Here is a 20,695-nt window from a genome sequence, read left to right on the forward strand (position 1 = left end):
TGCCCAGTGTGGGGAAATCACTGGCAGGTACAGCCCTTACACACTGTGCCCAGTGTGGGTCAGGCAGTAGCTACACCGTGCCAGTGGGAAATGCAGGCAGGTACAGCCCTTACACACTGTGCCCAGTGTGGGAAATCGCAGTAGACATGGCCCCGGTGGAAATCACAGAAGCCCTTACACACTGTGCCCAGTGTGGGGAAATCACAGGCAGGTACAGCCCTTACACACTGTGCCCAGTGTGGGGAAATCACAGGCAGGTACAGCCCTTACACACTGTGCCCAGTGTGGGGAAATCGGCAGTACAGCCACACTGTGCCCGTGGAATCGAGGCAGGTGCCTTACACACTGTGCCCAGTGTGGGGCAAATGGCCGAAACGGCAGGTACAGCCCTTACACACTGGCCCAGTGTGGAAATCGCAGTACAGCCTTACCTGTGCCCAGTGTGGGGAAATCACTGGCAGGTACAGCCCTTACACACTGTGCCCAGTGTGGGAAATCACAGGCAGATACAGCCTTCACACGGCCCTGTGGAATCCGAAGTACAGCCTACGCACTGTGCCCAGTGTGGGGAAGTGACCTTGGGCCAGACAAAGACAAGAGATAAAGAAAATGGACTCACATACAAATCACTGTCCGTAAGAGTCCCCAACCCTTTTCCCACCAGATAGACGAACGATCCAATGGGGTCCCTTACCCAGGACCCAGGTTTTTTTTAATCAGACCCAAGGTTGATCAAATGCGTCAACAATATAATCACCTGTTAGACTGATAAATTGCTGAGTAATAGTGTCTCTCTCCAGGATCAGAGTTGGGGAATCCTGCAATAGATGTTTTCTTGTTTTTTTATTATTTGACACGACAGTTATACACATTAAAGCCATAGCACAGTACACAGAGGGTTTTCTTCTCATCGTCATTTGTGTAAATTTTAACCACAAGACAAACAGTTCTGAGCAAAATCAATACAGCCCCCTCTGCAGCGGCAGCTCATCACAGGAGTGACTGATTACACAACCCTGTTATTGGAACACCGACTGGAAACATGAAGCTTCTCCTGATACTGTGTTTTTGGATTTGTTTTCTGATTGAAAATAACAAATGCACTCCAAAACAGTAAGTCCTTGTTTTTATTGCCCTTTTTTACATAATTATTTTGTTTCCTGTTTCTGTTCTTTGGTCAGTTTTGCATTGTAGCCTCTGTATTTAAAAAATTCTTAGCAGGGATGCACTTTGATTGTCATTAAATATCTTTAAACACGATGGCAAAATGTCAGATCCCCACAGTACACATTACTTGTGTTCACAGTTAATGTTAATATTACTATTAATGCTCAAAATGGCCACAACCACAATCATGCAATTCATGGACAAAGTTCATTTATTCACTACTGGGAACAGTGACATAAAATAACTGGAAAAGCACTCAGATTTTGGGGATTAACTTTTCACAGGAGACCTTGAGAAAGTACTATGTTGACCAATGAGAATCAGGCATGAGTAATAATGATATTTTAAAACAAGACCAGGTTAAAACCTAGTATATGGCCGGACCTAACACACGTGATCCGGCTGACCAATGGTGTAACTTCATCACTCAGTCACTCAGTCACATTCTTGTTTGCGGTCCAGCCAAAAATGAGGCAGTGTTTCTGCACTATAATGTCACCACAAAAAAAGGGGTGCATCACAGGCATGTTGTTTTTCACACTGATTGGGCCATATGAGTGTGACCCCTGTTAAAGTCAAACAACAGACAAATTACACTCCTGCTTGTGGTCATACGGTAGCCCTGCTTGGTGTAGTAACAGCCATGATGACCTTTGACCCGGATGACTGATATCTCCACCCCCTCCCAATCAATACTGCTGGCATTATACCCATTTACCCACATATGCACATTAATGGTGTATCTGCTGCTATGTTATGAAAGCTCTACAGTAACTGTGGCTTCCAAACCACATCCTGGGAAAATAAGAATAATGGGAGATTTCCCAACGCCTCCCAGGGCAGGAGTTGAGGGGAAAGATCCGGGAAATCACCACCTGCTGAAACTCTGTTTACCTGTATCCTGCAGCGATCAGGTGTTCTCCATCACCTCAAAAACAGAGGAGGAAGTAAGCATCGTCAGAAACGTGTCCAGCGATTATGAGGTAATGCTCAGACGTGGAGCTTGTTTTGGTGGTTTATAGGGCTATGCTGACTGTAGGCTGAAGTCAAAGCCAGGGTGCGATTCAGCTGCACTGAAAGCAGAGACAGTGGTCAGAAATGTCCCTGCAGAAGACTGACCAGCCCCTCAGGGTCCTTACAGCACATCAACCTGTAGAAACGGTTTTATGCATTTCAGATACAGGTGCAGTTACCACACTGAACGTCTAACCACATTACATTTTCCTCAGTACCCACTCTGAGCATTTACCCACGTATTGCTTTCCAGACAGTAACTCATTTCCAAATACTTGTTTGTATGGAGATGCCTGTGTCAGTGTTAAATCCTCCTAAGACATGCTAATGCAGAATGATGTCACAACGTTACTACTAGTTTGGCATGCCAATGCAGGGTGATGTCACAGTGTTACTGCTAGATTGGCATGCTAAAACAAGATGATGTCACAGTGTTACTGCTAGATTGGCATACCAATGCAGGATGATGTCATAATGTGGCCACAACATCTGGTATCACCACGTACCTAAAATGTCCACAACAGCATTGTGGGGACGTGATGCATTCACAAGGACCCTGCTTCCCTAATAATGTCACAGAGGTAATGGTGTAGCCAGTAATATTTACAGTGTGGTACTGACAGTGCAGAAAGATCAGTGGCAGCGTGAAAGGTTAACTGCAGTGTGAAAGTTTAACAGCAGTGTGTTCCTGTTGCAGACGGTGCTGTGGCAGCCTGCAGCTCCTGGGTACATCAAGCCCAATATGGAGGTGCACCTGTTTGTCCCTGGATCCAGCCTGACCACTGTGAAAGATCTACTGACCAAACACCACATCTCACACCAGTGCGTAACACACCCCCACATCTCACACCAGTGCATAACACACCCCCACATCTCACACCAGTGCATAACACACCCCCACATCTCACACCAGTGCATAACACACCCCCACATCTCACACCAGTGCATAACACACCTCCACATCTCACACCAGTGCATAACACACCCCCACATCCCGCACCAGTGCGTAACACACCCCCACATCCCACACCAGTGCGTAACACACCCCCACATCCCACACCAGTGCATAACACACCCCCACATCTCACACCAGTGCGTAACACACCCCCACATCAAAAATAGAAATAAACTAGAAAAGAAGTTATTACTTGAAAATGAAATCCATATTTCAGTCGAATCCAAACTATGCATGTGTACGATGCACACATTTCAGGATTCTGCTGCATAACACCCAGGAGCTGATAGAGAAGCAGACCCAGAGCAATGCCTCGGACCCGCGCAGCAGTGGCTCCTACTACGAGCGCTACCACCCCCTGGAGGACGTAAGACCACACTGCATAGGTCTTCCCTGCATGCCATGCCGCTCCTCATTCAGTCACAGCACTGCAGGCATCACCGCTGCGCATGTTCATCTGTCTGTGAGCAAGCAGGAGCTTTACAGTACAGACCAGCATTTACTGTCAGACAGACCGTCCTATAGGCTCAAAGCAGGGGGGTGATCGGCCCAGTCTTCTACTGCAATGTTCTGCCCACTACTGGTCACCTCATCATTCCCCTACGGTACAGCTGATTGGCTGCAGAGTCCCATAAACCTCTCTGGCTTACCGAATAAACAGATTTAACATATTATGAACCAGCTAAACCAGCTGTTATTATTCATCTGTGTTTGCATTTGTGTGTGAGCATGCAGGCACATGTGTACTTGTGTGCGTTTCTCTCCCTGTAGATCTATCATTGGATCAATAAAACCAAACACGATCACCCAGAGATGGTGGAGGTCATTCTGATTGGATCCTCATATGAAAAGAGACCACTTCTTGTTCTAAAGGTACAAACAAACAAAGAAGCAAGTAAACAGCGGGATATGAGCATTGACTAAGACTCGATTATAAATGGATAAAATAGAGATTTTTTAAAATATAAAATTGATGTAACCCATGTTTTAAAAGGATTATCATGGTGGGTAATATAGCCATAAAGAGGATAGGTGTTACTGTATACATTATTATTATTTAAATCTGTGGCTGAATGAAAGCTTCCCTGCAGCTGTCAGGGAAGGGGGGAAGTCAGCCGAAGAGAGCCATGTGGATAGACTGTGGGATCCACGCCAGAGAGTGGATCTCCCCAGCGTTCTGCCTCTGGTTTGTCAACTACGTCAGTACCCCACCCAGTCCTTCACCTGTACACCACCCTACCCCACCCAGGCCTCCACCTGTACACTACCCCACCCTGCCCTCCACCTGTACACTATCCCACCCAGGCCTCCACCTGTACACTACCCCACCCTGCCCTCCACCTGTACACTACCCCACCCTGCCCTCCACCTGTACACTACCCCACCCAGGCCTCCACCTGTACACTATCCCACCCTGCCCTCCACCTGTACACTATCCCACCCTGCCCTCCACCTGTACACTATCCCACCCTGCCCTCCACCTGTACACTACCCCACCCTGCCCTCCACCTGTACACTACCCACCCTGCCCTCCACCTGTAACCTACCCCACCCAGGCCTCCACCTGTACATTACCCCACCCTGCCCTCCACCTGTAACCTACCCCACCCAGGCCTCCACCTGTACACTACCCCACCCTGCCCTCCACCTGTACACCACCCTACCCCACCCTGCCCTCCACCTGTACACTACACCTGCAATCTTTATTCATTTACATAGTAATTGTTTATTTTGATGGTAATCCGCTTCTTGAAAAAGCCAGTGACAGAATATGAATTCTTGCATGTTCTCTCCCCTGTCTCATGTTTCAGGCAATTGATTTCTACAATATAGTTGCTGATATCACTGAAATCCTGGACAGCATGGATGTCTATGTGCTTCCTGTGATGAACCCGGATGGGTATAAATACACATGGACCACAGTAAGAGCAGAACCACAAACGCAAAACTCTTTTTTTAATGTTGCAGAAATGCTGTCTGGACATTACTGACTCAATTAGTTCAGACTAAAGCCAGTATTGCAGAGGTAATCACAGACGACAGGAGAAACTCAGAACAGAGGACAGGACAAACTCAGTACAGAGGACAGGAGAAAGCCAGTGCAGAGGACAGGAGAAACTCAGTACAGAGGACAGGACAAACTCAGTACAGAGGACAGGAGAAAGCCAGTGCAGAGGACAGGAGAAACTCAGTACAGAGGACAGGAGACATTCAGTACAGAGGACAGGAGAAACTCAGTACAGAGGACAGGAGAAACTCAGTACAGAGGACAAGAGGAACTCAGTACAGAGGACAGAGGAACTCAGTACAGAGGACAGGAGAAACTCCGTACAGAGGACAAGGGAAACTCAGTACAGAGGACAGGAGGAACTCAGTACAGAGGACAGGAGAAACTCAGTACAGAGGACAGGAGAAAGCCAGTGCAGAGGTCAGGAGAAACTCAGTACAGAGGACAGGACAAACTCAGTACGGAGGACAGGAGAAAGCCAGTGCAGAGGACAGGAGAAACTCAGTACAGAGGACAGGAGAAACTCAGTCCAGAGGACAGGAGAAACTCCGTACAGAGGACAAGGGAAACTCAGTACAGAGGACAGAGGAACTCAGTACAGAGGACAGGAGAAACTCCGTACAGAGGACAAGGGAAACTCAGTACAGAGGACAGGAGGAACTCAGTACAGAGGACAGGAGAAACTCCGTACAGAGGACAGGAGGAACTCAGTACAGAGGACAGGAGAAACTCAGTACAGAGGACAGGAGAAACTCAGTACAGAGGACAGGAGAAAGCCAGTGCAGAGGACAGGAGAAACTCAGTACAGAGGACAGGAGAAACTCAGTACAGAGGACAGGAGAAAGCCAGTACAGAGGACAGGAGAAACTCAGTATAGAGGACAGGAGAAAGCCATGCAGAGGACAGAGGAACTCAGTACAGAGGACAGGAGGAACTCAGTGCAGAGGACAGGAGGAACTCAGTATAGAGGACAGGAGAAACTCAGCGACTTGCCACTGTGTGGTTCTCGGCAGGCATCGCAAATTCAGAAAGTTCTGTAAATATAATACATATCCTTCATTGGACACAAAAACTGTCTGGTCCAAGTGAAAACAGATGCAGTTCCATGAAAAAGTACGACCTCTGCTTTTTCCAGCTTTCCGTGATTTGCCATGACTGCTCTGCAATTTCAGCCAATAATTCAGAACACCCAGTCTTACTGATCAGTAATCTGTAATATGGTCCCCTTAGGATTCACCAGAAATTATATTTTCACAGCTGTGTTAAAAAATTTCTTCTGAGGGGGAACACCCTTGGCGATGAGCACTGACGTTTCTCTTGCTTAACAGTGATTCATGCCTTCATACTCTCCCATAAATCCCACTCTTGCCCAGTCTTATTGTAGAGTCATGAACACTGACACTTTAGAGGCCTACAGTTGTCTGAATTTTCTTCTGGGATCTTTTGTGACTTTCTGGATGAGTTGTCACTGCGTTCTTAGAGAAAGGCCAGCCACTCATGGTAAGATGTACCTCTGTTCCAAGTGTTCTCCATTTGGAAACAATGACTGTCACTGTGGTTTGGTGGAGTCCCAGAGCTTTAGAAATAGATTTAGATATTTCAAAAACTTTTTTTCTCATCTCTTCTGGAATTTCCTTTGATCATGGCATAGTGTGTTTGTAGAAAGTTTGTGGTGACTACTTCACTCTGACTAAAGCCCACCGATGCAATGACAGCTGCGGGCTGCAGAGAGGAAGTGGAGAAAATCCCGATCCTCTGATGACCTGACCGCATACCATACCCTGCTGGCGACTTTCACATCTGCCCTCACGTCTGCGAAAGCCTCTTTTTTCCAATCTAAGATCAGTGCATGTGTCTCTAATCCACGTAAACTATTCTCCACCTTCTCTTCCCTCCTCATTCCTCCTCCACCCCCACCTCCCTCTTCCCTCTCCGCAGATGACTTTCTGGCCGCCTTTGAAGGAAAGGTGGCTACAATCCGGAACTCCTTTGCCCATCCAGTGAGCCCCCCAACCCCCCAGGACAAACCCACAGCCGCACTGACCTCCTTTGAAATGCTGGAGGACTCCGATGTATTACAACTCATCACCTCTCATCGCGCAACCACCTGTCCACTTGACCCCATCCCATCTAAAGTTCTCCAATCCATCTCCAGCGAGCTCCTTCCCTATCTGTCTTCCATTGTTAATTCCTCTCTCTCCTCTGGTCATGTTCCCTCTGTTTTTAAGATGGCTCGTGTTACCCCACTACTCAAAAAACCCACCTTAGACCCCTCCAATGTAACAAATTATCGACCCGTATCCCTTCTACCCTTTCTGTCCAAAACTCTTGAACGAGCAGTTCTTAAACAATTAACCTCTTTTCTCCATCAGAACAACCTGCTAGACCCTCACCAGTCTAGCTTCCGATCCGGGCACTCAACAGAGACTGCACTCCTAGCTGTGACGGAGGCACTTGCCACTGCAAGAGCCTCACGCCTTTCCTCTGTCCTGATCCTTCTTGACCTGTCTGCAGCTTTTGACACGGTCAACCATAAAATACTCCTCTCCACCTTGGCTGGGATGGGAATTGCCGGGACTGCCCTGTCTTGGTTCGCTTCCTATCTTGCAGATAGGACCTACCAGGTCACCTGGAAGGGGTCTGCCTCTGCTTCTCATCCACTTGTTACGGGAGTGCCGCAGGGATCTGTACTGGGTCCTCTGCTGTTCTCCTTATACACCAGATCTCTTGGTTCAGTCATTAATTCACAAGGCTTTTCCTATCATTGTTATGCAGATGACACACAACTCTTCTTTTCTTTCCCCCCCTCGGCCACACGGGTCAATGATAAGATCTCTTCCTGCCTGGCTGACATCTCCACCTGGTTGGCCAGCCACCATCTGAAGCTCAACCTCAACAAAACTGAGCTGCTCTTCTTCCCGTACAAGGCCTCCTTGCTTCGTGAACTCTCAATCACGGTTGATGGCACCACAGTGACTGCCTCTCACTCTGCCAAGAGCTTGGGGGTGGTCCTGGATGACCAACTGGACCTCAAGGAGCACATCAAGGCAACATTATGGTCCTGCAGATTCCTCCTGTACAACATCAGGAGGATTCGACCATACCTGACGACGCACTCCACCCAGCTGCTCGTCCAGGCTACGGTGACCTCTCGCCTTGATTACTGCAACTCTCTCCTTGCAAACCTGCCAGCTTGTGCCATACAGCCACTACAGATGATTCAGAATGCCGCTGCCCGACTCATCTACAACCTCCCCAAATTCTCCCACGTCACTCCTCTGCTGCGATCACTTCACTGGCTACCGGTCGCTGCCAGGATCCGATTCAAAGCCCTGACCTTTGCCTACACTGCCGCCAACAGGACAGCCCCCATCTACTTGCAGGACATGACTCAATTCTATGTGCCTGCTTGACCACTCCGCTCTGCGGCAGCAGGGCGTCTTGTAACCCCTCCCACCCGCCCAAAGGGATCACAGAGCTTCTCTACCCTAGCTCCCCAGTGGTGGAACGAACTCCCCGTCCCTCTCCGAACCTCCCCCTCACTATCCATCTTCCGCCGTGGCCTGAAGACTCATCTCTTCAGACTATACCTAGACTAACCACCACCACGCTGTATAAATTTAAAAAAATAAAATTAAAAAAAAACCCTTTTTTTCCTGTCACTTGTTACATGTTGCCCCATCCCTGCACTTCTTGGTAAACTGTATTTGTCCTAATACTGTAGCTTATTCTTCTGCCTAGTTGGCTTTGCAGATGTTAGACCAGGATAGTGTTCATTGTTCTCGGCTAGAAATAGCTGTACAAAATAAGTAATTGTACCTTACTGAACCCGTGTTCAGCAGTTGTCTACGATCATGAAAATGCACTTTTTGTACGTCGCTTTGGATAAAAGCGTCTGCCAAATGAATGTAATGTAATGTAATGTCTGATGGTAAGGTTCAATATGAGTGAGGTTTAGATTCAACAGCTCTGGCTGCAATCAAGCCTGGCTGTCTTCAATCAGCTGAATCTATTGCTCAATTAAATTTGGTTAATTGCTTGATTGAGTAACTAAGGGAGCAATTACTTTTTTACATGGGTGATATAGGTGTTTGACTACTTTTTTCATTAAATAAATGAAATAATAATTTTTAAAATGTGTTTTGGGTTTATAAGGTTACCTCTGTCCAATATTATATTTTGTCTAAATATTTTAAACCATTCAGTATGACAAATATGCAACAGAGGGAATCAGGAAGGGGGCAAAAACTTTTTCATGGCACTGTACTAAACATGAAATATTTTTCAAAACCCCAGAAAGTAAACTATCTGTTAAACTTCTCTCACCGAATCAGAACCGCATGTGGAGAAAGAACCGCTCCTGGCACCCAGAAAATTACTGCCCGGGAACGGACCTCAACAGAAACTTTGATGCAAACTGGTGCAGTATGTTGTTTCCCAGTATTTCATGAAAAACAGACAGTTAGCTCAGTTGCCAACGTAGGCCTCGTAGCTAGCTCAGTAGGTAACGTAGGCCTGGTAGCTGGCTCGGTAGCTTACTTAGGCATATAGCTAGCTCAGTTGCTAACTTAGGCATGGTAGCTTGCTCAGTAGGTAACTTAGGCATGGAAGCTAGCTCAGTAGCTAACTTAGGCATGGTAGCTAGCTCAGTAGTTAACTTAGGCATGGTAGCTAGCTCAGTAGCTAACTTAGGCATGATAGCTAGCTCAGTAGCTAACATAGGCCTGGTAGGTAGCTCAGTAGCAAATTTATACCTGGCTATTTAACATTTGTTCTTTAACATTGACTTATAAACTGTTTAATTTTATCCCAGTTTAGCTACTTAGTGTACAAACTAACCAAGGCCAATGTGCCAGGCACACTATGCCATAAAGAGTCATTTGTGTGTCACCCAAACCTCTGACCTCTGACCCCTGACACTGGCTTCCTGCAGCGGAGGGCTCCTCCAGCAGGGCCTGTGATGATACGTACTGCGGCCTGTTCCCCGAGTCGGAGCCTGAAGCAGAGGCCGTGGCTAACTTCCTGCGCAGCCACAAGTACACAGTGAAGCTGTACCTGTCCATGCACTCCTACTCCCAGATGCTGCTCTTTCCCTACTCCTGCTCCTACCAGGAGGCCAGCAACCACCAGGAGTTGGTGAGCCGCTGGGCCAAAACCCACCCAAACCCACCCATACAACCAAGCACCCAAACCCACCCATACACCAAAACCCACTCACCCAAACCCACCCAAACCCATACACCAAAACCCACCCATCCACCCAAACCCACCCACCCATTTGGTTGGATTCAGCACCTAGAGTCCACTGACAGGTGTGCATATACTCCTGTGACTGTGCTGCCCAGTTGGAGTCATATGCTTCAGACTGGGGTAAAATAAAACAGATGCACAATTGGTTTGGTCAGCCAGAAGATGGAGCCAAAGCCTATTTCTGCGCTTTGGTTTTTCAGTTTTTTGTTCTTCCTCTGTAAACACTCTGTCCTGAGCACTGTACCTGTGCAAGTGCAAAAATATATCTGCCTGCCAAGCTACAGCAAACCACGCTGTTCTTTCTCTTTCAGAATGAGCTTGCTCAAGAGGCAGCACAGAAGATCAGGATGTATTACAGGAACACTTACAAATATGGAGCTGGAGCCAGAACTATATGTATGTATGCAAAAACCCAAACCAATACCCCCCACAAGACCCCTAACCCTAACCAAAACCCCCCACAAGACCCCTAACACTAACTAACACCCCCTACAAGACCCCTAACCCTAACCCCTAACTCTAACCCTAACCAACACCCCCCACAAGACCCCTAACCCTAACCTCTAACCCTAACCAACACCCCCACAAGACCCCTAACCCTAACCTCTAACCCTAACCTAACCAACACCCCCACAAGACCCTAACCCTAACCCTAACTCTAACCCTAACCAACACCCCCCACAAGACCCCTAACCCTAACCTCTAACCCTAACCAACACCCCCCACAAGACCCCTAACCTTAACCCTTAACCCCTAACCCTAACCAACACCCCCCACAAAACCCTTAACCCTAACCAACACCCCTCACAATACCCCTAACCCTAAACCCTAACCAACACCCCTCACAAAACCCTTAACCCTAACCTTAACTAACAACCCCCACAAGACCCCTAACCCGAACTAACACCCCCACAAAACCCCTAACCCCTAACCCTAAGCAACACCCCCCACAAGACCCCTAACCCTACCCCTAACCCTAACCCCCACACTGAGGACTGTGGTGTGTCTCCTAGTAGCACCAGGTGTGGGGTTTGTACAGGCCACGGAAGCATCTGCATCTCTCAGACAATCCATTTAAACCCTGCGTGCTGCACAGATGGGAAATACTGTAATCTGCAAAACTACCTTTTATGTGCACTGAATATGAACACATATTTTATAGCAGCGATAATGTAGCTTAAATAAAGGTCATGTTTTCTCTACCTGTTCTGGCTCACTGCATTAACCCCTCTCCACCCAACCAACCCCCCCCACCCTCCTTGTGTGCAGATCTTGCCCCCGGTGGCTCTGATGACTGGGCCTATAAGCTGGGAATCAAATACTCCTTCACCTTTGAGCTGCAGGACAGGGGGCGCTACGGCTTCCTTCTGCCCCCAGAACTAATCTCCAAAGCCTGCAACGAGGCCCTCACAGCGCTCAAGACCATTGCCCTCGGGGTCATCAAGAAAACCCAGTAACCCTGCCGCAATACTCCCACTATAACGTCCCAAACTATTATACTACAAAACCCAGTAACCCTGCCGTAATACTCCCACTATAACGTCCCAAACTATTACACTACAAAACCCAGTAACCCTGCCGTAATACTCCTACTATAACGTCCCAAACTATTACACTACAAAACCCAGTAACCCTGCCGTAATACTCCCACTATAACGTCCCAAACTATTACACTACAAAACCCAGTAACCCTGTCGTAATACTCCCACTATAACGTCCCAAACTATTACACTACAAAACCCAGTAACCCTGTCGTAATACTCCTACTATAACGCCCCATTGAACTATTAAACTATGCCATTGGCTTGATCCTGCCAGACATTTTAGTGTTTAACCAGTGTTGTGTTTGATCATTCAGAACAGATGCTTGTCTGATTTTTTCCCTCTTTCAAATCAATAATTACATTGTCTTTTTGCACTAAAATTTTAACGTAATCCTGAATGTGCAGCCATCCTACATAACGTTCACAAATGTAGCTATCAGCTGGAGCTGCAATCATTTCCCAGGTATATCGTATAAATTTATCTAATGATGTGCACACCTCTAAAACCCCTTAAAGTAATCCAGGTGAGGTGGTTTGCTTGACAGCAGTGCCCTACTTAGGAAGTGAACCTGCAATCTCTAACGCACAGTTTCACAAATATTATACTGAACTACTGCTTTAGTACACCTACAAATGTATTAGGCATTTAATAGTGATACAATTTAAATAGAATTCAACTTCAGATACATTTTTGAAAGTACATATTGCCATGTAATCTTGAACTACTATGTTCTGTTCTGCTGATCATTTTTAACTTGTCTTAGATAAAAAAACATGTACAAATATGCCAGAATTTTGTGTGTTTTGAGTATTATTATTTTTTTGGGTGGGGGGGAGATGCACACAAAGAATTGACAGAAATGGTTAACTCTAGTTATACGTGTATGTTGTTATATATGATGCTTTAGCCAGGTGAGCTTGCACACACGCACGGGGGGGGGGGGACAGGGCTTAAGTCGGGAGATTGTTTATTAGCCACACGGCACATGCTGGGGGTGGGGCTTAAACCAGGCGAGCTCGGCCTCGCACACACACACACGGGGGGGGGGGAGCTTATGCCAGGAGAGTTCTACATTATCCAAGTGGTTCGTTTTAGTGGCCATGAGTCCACACCAGTTAGGAGCCTTAAGCCCTGTTCGCACGGGGCTAGTATTACCTGGGGACCTCATGTGATTAGAAATTACCCCCCCACGTCTGTGTTTCGTGTGGCGCATTCGCACGGGATAAGCGAAGTCTGTATTTTACTCGAATTTACTGACATTATCCCCCCGGATATGATTGAAAATGTTAAGGCTCTGCTCTGCATAACAGTAAAATACGACCCCAAATCACTGAGATGCCGATTCGCACAGGACTAATATTATCACATGACCTCTGTGTTTGGCGAAATATGGTAGGCAATTTGCGGTAGAATTTTAACTTCACAAATTACGGACATGGCAGGTTCACACGGGATTAAGATCACAGACAGCCTCCACAATTATTACAAGTTACTAGAGGTCCCCAGGTAATACTAGTCCCGTGCGAATAGGGCTTTAGTCTTTAATTTGATCAGCTAATGTTTTTACCTCTCTTTATGCAATCATTTGCAATATTGCACAGTGTGGACTTTTATTCTTCATGCCATATAAAGCTATTTCTGACATAATGTCACATAAGAGGGTAAATAATCCCTATAAACATTAAAATGCATGATTAAGAAAAATTACCAGCTTGTTAAAATTCTGGGATTGCATTTGTGGTTGCAACAAAACCTAGCACACATACGGGGTCCCCAGGACCAGTTTGAGAACCACTGAGCCAGACTAACAACATCTGCTCCGGGGTGCAAACCGGCTTGCCCTCAATCACTGTGAATTGATTCTAATTGTTTCTATAAATCTGAATAGTGCAGAGTTGATTCTGGCAACTCTTGGGCAAAATAATTGCGCCCAAAGTTTTACAAACTGATACCTTGTCCAAGTAAAAGTAGTTTCTTTGCTCAGGACATCACATAACATGGTAATTAACAAAATCTAACTCACTGGGCTGTATGTTCCTCTTGAACAGGCTGTCATGGGTTATAGTGGCAGTGTTAAACCTGTGGGGTCAAGTGCAGTGTGCTTAGCTGGAGCATATACTTCAGGGTTAAACCCCTAGACCATAAAACTACATTACGACCGGAACAGCTGTTTAAAACTATGAATATAATCATTGAGTTTAAAAGCAGCTGTTTAAGTCGTGATGCAGTTCTATGGTCTAGTCGTTTAAACCTGAGGTTTAAACTCCAGCTAAACACACAGCTGATAAACTTGGCTGCCAGTACGGTGATGTCACCGCTCTGGACACGAGTGTATGCTAAATGCCTGTAATGTAAATGCAGTTTAGACAACCTGTTTTCTAAGATGGCACCTTCCAATTACAGAAGACTACGGAAATGCAATTTACAAAAATGACACATTTGTGGAACCCAGAGTTTTTTTTTAATGTTGTGAATCATGTTCAAAATCATTTTTTAAAATTCTTTGTAGAAAAAAAGAATAACAAAAGTTTACAAGATTTAAAATATTGTAATAAAAATAATAAAAATGAAAAGGCCTCTTCATAGTACTTCATCTTGGCTAGCGCTGCCACCACATGCTGTCAATCACAGACTTGATTCCTCCATTGGGAAACACTGATTTGCAGTAACCGGCCAGTCTCTGATGACCTCTGCAGGCTCCCCCCACTTTGGGGGTCACAAAGCTACCATCAGGAGGACTTCACATTCTCAGAAGCTGCAAATGGAGGACCCGCTGGGTTCATTAATACTGTGCAAACAGCCGTTTGTGCCCCGCTAACGCTAACACACACACGGCTGCATAGGCAGGTTTTGGTACTCTGTGACCAGATGCCATCTCCTTCTACTCTTCTTTCATTCAAGATTCAAGTAAAGAAAAAAAGTTAATGAAAACAGATCATATGTATACTGGAACAAAATCAGGCAGTCTGTGCAAATCAGAAAAAAAGTCCTCAGAAAACACAAACAATAAATTTATCAACCGTTTCATTTCATTCTTATGCAGAGACTTTCCTATGATTATTCTGCGTTGAAAGATGTATTTTCAGAAGCACACATTCGGCTACATGGTTTCATCGGTTCACATTAAAACGACTTGATGTAAAAGTATTGTAAAAGATTTGATGTGACAGAATTGTAAATGACTTAATGGGACAGAATTGTAAAAGACTTGATTCAGGCCACACAGAACAACACTCAGTTGTGAACTTCCAGGTCACTCCACGACCCCCCCAGCGGCACTTCCTGTTTGATAAATGGGGGTTAGCTCAAGCATCGGATACGTTGCAGAGCTAGCAGAGCTATTTACGGGACGGACAAAAGAACAGGTTATCAGCGCGGATACACAAGGAGATATCTGGATTGTTTAATATTTCAAATTTTATGTATTTTGTTGATTGGCTAATACTGTTTTTGCAATGAAGGATATTTTAGATATCTGGAGAAGATGTACAGGCTTTACAGTCACTAATGTAGGGACGTTTGGGGGTCCATGGTCTTAAACACAAAAATACACTTCAATTAACTCCAGAGCAGTTTACAGAGGAAGGCCATGTTTCCTGAGACTGCACATATGAACACATTACTTAATAGCTTTTATTCTCAGTGTTAACGTACTGTACATGTTAAATACCAGTTTTAATATCACACCAGCACTTTCCTCCCTTTCCTTGAATGCAGCAGTCTCAGGTTTCAGAGCCAAAATCAATATGAAATGTAATTTTTTGAAGGATAATTGGGTAATATAGACACACACACACAACCTCTGTACAAATGGCTTAGGAGTTGCTGAAGTGCATTTTCTTGTGTTAGACCACAACCCCCAGAATGCCCAATACCTACCACTGTGAAGCCGGCAGGACATCACAAAGACTGTGAGAGCCAATCAAAATCATACACTAAACCTGAGGTAATATTTTAGGAAACCAGCACCTAAACTATCCCTTCAAAGAAACACTACGCATGAAGAGGTCCATTTCATTTTGATGTGCCTCACGCTCAGTGTGTTTTCCGAGATGGCCTGAACTCTGTTCTAATTGGTGCATGGATGAGAAGCCACTTCCTTTGGCTCTGAAAAAACTGCATGGGGCACTAGGACTCAAACCTGCAACCCCATCCAGCTCGGCATTCAGTGTGCTTGTCCATGTGCGTGCGTGTGTGTGTGTGCACGTGCGTGCATGCATGCGTGTGTTTTCATGTGTGTCTGCGAGTGTTCGTGTGTGCGTGTGTGAAAGGTTTTAATTTCTTCCCTCCATAATACGGTGTACTTATCTGAAAAAAACATGGATTATTTTAAGGCATTTCCTTAAAAATAAAATCTAGTAAAAAGTAAAAACACATTGCTCTGGCAAGTATGCAGTGCATTCCCAGCTGGAGGTACAGCGAAACAGAGCAGGACAAAGATGAGCTGTGACACTTAAAAAGCTCATCTGGGGCTCTTGGGTCAGCTCACAAATGACAAGGGTAACAGTATTCAATGAGGGCAGATCCCAGATCCAAAGTGACAAGCTCTCCTCTTTTCCTATTGGCCCTCACTCCCGCCCGTCACCACGACACACTGAATTTTTAGTAAAGGCACAAAGACACGTCCTCATCTGAGTCACTAGGACGAACGGTTGGTTGAAGGATCATCGATAATCAGACCTGCTGCAGGGTTCGGTTCAGCCCGGTCCCTGCTGTATCTCCAGCAGTCCGACCCGCTCGTGGTACTGCCTCTCCCGGGCCTGGCTGATCTTGGTCCTGAGGTCCGTGGGCTTCTCAAAGAAGTTGACGAGAGACTGCTCTGTCAGAAGGGAGGCCAGAATCTGGGCGAAGCTGACCGTCCACTCGCTCCCGGACCTCGATATGCTGGGCGAGGGGGGTTCCTCTGCCGCTGCGGCCCTGCCCTCCTCCTCCCGGGAGCACCGGCTTCTGTGGTCCACCTCCCCGATCTGCAGAACCAGGCTGGTAACTGTGGCAATGGCCTGGAAGAGCTCGTTCTCCTCCTGCGGAGCTTCATGGAACATGCTGTACAGGGTCTTACAGAACTGGATGAACTCCCTCTGCACAAGAGACAAGGCAAGAGGAATGGGTTAACCAAACAGGACAGGATCATAACCAGTCCTGGGATGAGAGGGATGTGTTAACCAAACAGAAGATGGCTTAACAAAAAAGTGTCAAACTAAAGTTCTGGAGGGCTACAGGGCATGTAGGATTTGTGGTTTCCTTTCAATCAGCAGTCAATTTAGATCTTAAAGTGTGGGGTCTGTAGTCAAGTAATGACTGCATTGACAATCAAATGCTGCCCTGCAGTTTACAAAAAAATCACAAGAGACTTGCTGCCCATCAAAACGGTGGAATGTCGGGGGATCTCTGTGGAACTCTCTGGATTACTTGAGTCATCATGGGTAACGGCTTCTCCATGTTCTCTTCCTTCTCCTTGGCAAGATCCTTCAGCATCTGCTTCAGCTGCTCCTGGTAGTCTTTCATCTCTCCTTCACAGTAAGAGCAAAAGTAAAACTCTTTCATCTCTCCTTCACAGTAAGAGCAAAAGTAAAACTCTTTCAGCTCTCTTTCACAATAAGAGCAAAAGTAAAACTCTTTCAGCTCTCTTTCACAGTAATACCAAATGTAAAACTGTTTCGGCGTTCTTTCACAGTAAGAGCAAAAGTAAAACTCTTTCAGCTCTCTTTCACAGTAAGAGCAAAAGTAAAAGTCCATCAGTTCTCTTTTGTGATAATTTCACTGATGGTGTATGATAACTCCATTTAACCTAAACCCTTTCCTCTTTCCCCTTGTTCCCTGAGAGACAGTGAACCGGTCTGTGCTCAGTTTCTCACCGTTAGGGGACTCCATGTAGAGCGGTCTGCTGGTGGACAGCAACGGGGTCTTCAGGGGGGAGGGGTCATCCTCATGCTCAGTGAGAGCTGCACAACATCCAAATGCATAATTAACCCACACATATATCATTGCTCTAATAAACCCACACATCTATCACTGCTATAATTAATCTACACATTTATCACTGCTCTAAATAACCCACACATCTGTAACTGCTCTAATTAATCCACACATCTATCCCTGCTCTAATTAACACACACATCTATCACTGTTCTGACTAGCCTACACATCAATCACTGCTCTAATTATTCCACACATCTATCACTGCTCTAACTAGCCCACATCTATCACTGCACTAACTAGCCCACATATCTATCACTGCTCTAATTAACACACACATCTATCACTGCTGTAATTAACACATACATCTATAACTGTTCTAACTAGCCCACACATCTATCACTGCTCTAATAAATCCACACATCTATCACTGCTCTAACTAGCCCACACATGTATCACTGCTCTAACTAGCCCACACATCAATCACTGCTCTAATAAATCCACACATCTATCACTGCTCTAATTAATCTACACATCTATCACTGCTCTAACTAGCCCACACTTCAATCACTGCTATAATTAATCCACACATCTATCACTGCTCTAATTAACCCACACATCTATCACTGCTCTAATTAATCTACACATCTATCACTGCTCTAACTAGCCCACACGTCAATCACTGCTATAATTAATCCACATATCTATTACTGCTCTAATTAATCCACATATCTATCACTGCTATAATTAATCTACACATTTATCACTGCTCTGGAAACAAATTGAATCTGCCCAATATGGGAAGTCGGGGGGGTCTCACCTGGGGGGACGTGCAGGCGATACAGCAGGCGGATCTTCTCGTTCAGCTCCCCACAGTACATCGTATCTGAGGGACAGAGTAAACACAGTTTTCATAGAGACAGTTGAGCTCAAGGTGAAGGCCAAACCATGTTTCACAAAAGATTATCTAGATTAACGAGATAATTATCTTTGTATTATCTTAATACAGAAAACTATCTACCATTGAATCTGAAGTGTTACAACTTTTTATTTAATCATAAATATTTATGAAGGGGAGTGGCTACAGACACTATGAGAGCCAATGGATTCCTCAGGTATGCTTCTTCATGAAAATATATGAACTAATATAGAACTGGAAATTCCAAGAGGAAAGAAGTAGGGATGATTGCCACACTGAACTACAGTTATTCTGTGATGAAACCAGGCTTCACTTCCTGTTACAGTTATTCTGTGAGGAAACCAGGTATTACTTCCTGTTAGTTCATGTCATTTTCAGAAAGCATGACAATTTCCTGAAAAAATAGACAGTGAAAGCATGAAAAAATTTCTCAAACTTTTTTTAACTACTTTAATCAGCAGTGCTCCGTTCTGCCTTATTTCAGAACATATCCCTTGCTTGAGAAACCCATTCTGTGCATAAATTCTTTGGCAGATCACACATTTCTACAAGGCCAATAAAACAGCTGGATTAAACCAAACCGCAGCAGAATAAAGGTCTCAGACCAATCAGAGGTGATTTACTTTGTTGCCAGGAACTTCACATGACACTCCAACGATGTCATTCCTGAATCAATTTGTGCTAAGAGCTCCCTGTGGTCTTGGGGATGGTGATGGTGCTTTGGTGCCAGCTGTAGGCACTGCAATGTGTTTATGCAACAGATGTACCCCACACTCCAGACGTCCCTGTTCACCCCGAGTCCCATTATACTCGTATCTCTGCCCTTGTTCACATGCTTTAAAACACACAGACACACACAAACACACACACACACGCACACACATGCACACTCACACACTCACATACGCACACGCACACACACACTCACACAAGCACACACACACACATGCACACACACACACTCTCACGCACGCACACACACACACGCATGCACACACACACACGCACACACACATACGCACTCACACAAGCACACACACATGCACACACACACTCACACAAGCACACACACACGCATGCACACACACACATACGCGCACACACACACACGTGCACACGCATGCACGCACACACACGCACACACACACGTGCACACACGCATGCACACACACACACACTCACACGAATGCACGTACACACACACACAAATGCACACACACACACACATACGCACATGCACACACACACACACACACTCACACACGCACACACACACTCACACACACACGTGCACTGCAGGCGTACCCAGCCAGCCGGCAAAATGTCTGAAGTTGACGAGGGACTCCTGGTTCAGGTCGAGCAGGCAGAAGGTGCGGTCAGCCACAGTGTCGGTGTGCAGGCCACACAGCCACGGCGCCAGCAGGTGGTACAGGCTCTTAAACTGCACCCGATCCACCTGGTACTGCTCGGCGTACGGCCCACTGGGGTTGTGCTGCCTCAGGGCCCCGCCCCCGGCACCGCCTGCTTCTTCACCCCAGTACAGGTTGATGAAATACTCCGTCTGCAGCACAGAAACACACACAAACCTGCTACAGAGAACACAACAGAGAACATACTGTACACATACACCTGTTATAGAGGACACACACACACACATACACACACAAACCTGCTACAGAGAACACAACAGAGAACATACTGTACACATACACCTGTTATAGAGGACACACACACACACATACACACACAAACCTGCTACAGAGAATACAACAGAGAACATACTGTACACATACACCTGTTATAGAGGACACACACACACACATACACACACAAACCTGCTACTGAGAACACAACAGAGGACATACTGTATACACACACCTGTTATAGAGTTCATACACACACACACACACACTCACGCGAA

General features: G+C 45.9%; 2 protein-coding genes and 1 long non-coding RNA gene across 4 annotated transcripts in view; 1 reads left to right on the top strand and 2 right to left on the bottom strand.

Annotated features, from left to right (window-relative positions):
• The first annotated feature begins 593 nt into the window (after positions 1 to 593).
• cpb2 (carboxypeptidase B2 (plasma)) lies at positions 594 to 12,723 on the top strand. The gene is made up of 11 exons (XM_064329805.1): positions 594 to 1,113; positions 2,075 to 2,150; positions 2,879 to 3,003; positions 3,395 to 3,503; positions 3,908 to 4,009; positions 4,228 to 4,335; positions 4,948 to 5,058; positions 9,479 to 9,569; positions 10,078 to 10,280; positions 10,706 to 10,790; positions 11,664 to 12,723. The coding sequence occupies exons 1-11, from the start codon at positions 1,043 to 1,045 to the stop codon at positions 11,849 to 11,851; spliced, it is 1,269 nt and encodes a 422-aa protein (XP_064185875.1). The 5' UTR covers positions 594 to 1,042; the 3' UTR covers positions 11,852 to 12,723.
• Positions 12,724 to 12,825: 102 nt separating this feature from the next.
• LOC135251924 (uncharacterized) overlaps positions 12,826 to 20,695 on the bottom strand; it is a 96,310-nt gene continuing 88,440 nt past the window's right edge. Inside the window, exon 2 of the long non-coding RNA XR_010329235.1 lies at positions 12,826 to 13,094. This is a non-coding gene — a long non-coding RNA (uncharacterized LOC135251924). The remainder of the gene's footprint in view (positions 13,095 to 20,695) is intronic.
• Positions 14,378 to 20,695, bottom strand: part of LOC135251921 (TBC1 domain family member 8) — a 34,290-nt gene continuing 27,972 nt past the window's right edge. Inside the window, exons 16-20 of one of the 2 annotated variants that reach the window (XM_064329801.1) lie at positions 20,080 to 20,335; positions 18,676 to 18,741; positions 17,795 to 17,881; positions 17,349 to 17,446; positions 14,378 to 17,017 (exon numbers count right to left, since the gene is read on the bottom strand). In XM_064329801.1, the coding sequence (XP_064185871.1) occupies positions 16,637 to 17,017; positions 17,349 to 17,446; positions 17,795 to 17,881; positions 18,676 to 18,741; positions 20,080 to 20,335 (888 nt within the window). In that variant the 3' untranslated portion in view covers positions 14,378 to 16,636. Of the gene's footprint in view, positions 17,018 to 17,348; positions 17,450 to 17,794; positions 17,882 to 18,675; positions 18,742 to 20,079; positions 20,336 to 20,695 lie in introns of both variants that reach the window. The other variant, XM_064329800.1, reaches the window with a different exon arrangement.

This window comes from Anguilla rostrata, chromosome 3, assembly GCF_018555375.3.
Source record: "Anguilla rostrata isolate EN2019 chromosome 3, ASM1855537v3, whole genome shotgun sequence".
In the NCBI taxonomy this organism is placed as follows: Eukaryota; Metazoa; Chordata; class Actinopteri; order Anguilliformes; family Anguillidae; genus Anguilla; species Anguilla rostrata.

What these genes read in the sequence shown, in the direction of transcription:
- cpb2 (XM_064329805.1), top strand. Translation starts at nt 1,043, where the DNA reads ATGAAGCTTCTCCTGATACTGTGTTTTTGGATTTGTTTTCTGATTGAA. An exon ending in ACGTGTCCAGCGATTATGAG is followed by an intron (nt 2,151 to 2,878) that starts GTAATGCTCAGA and finishes TTCCTGTTGCAG; the next exon opens with ACGGTGCTGTGGCAGCCTGC. An exon ending in GCTACCACCCCCTGGAGGAC is followed by an intron (nt 3,504 to 3,907) that starts GTAAGACCACAC and finishes CTCTCCCTGTAG; the next exon opens with ATCTATCATTGGATCAATAA.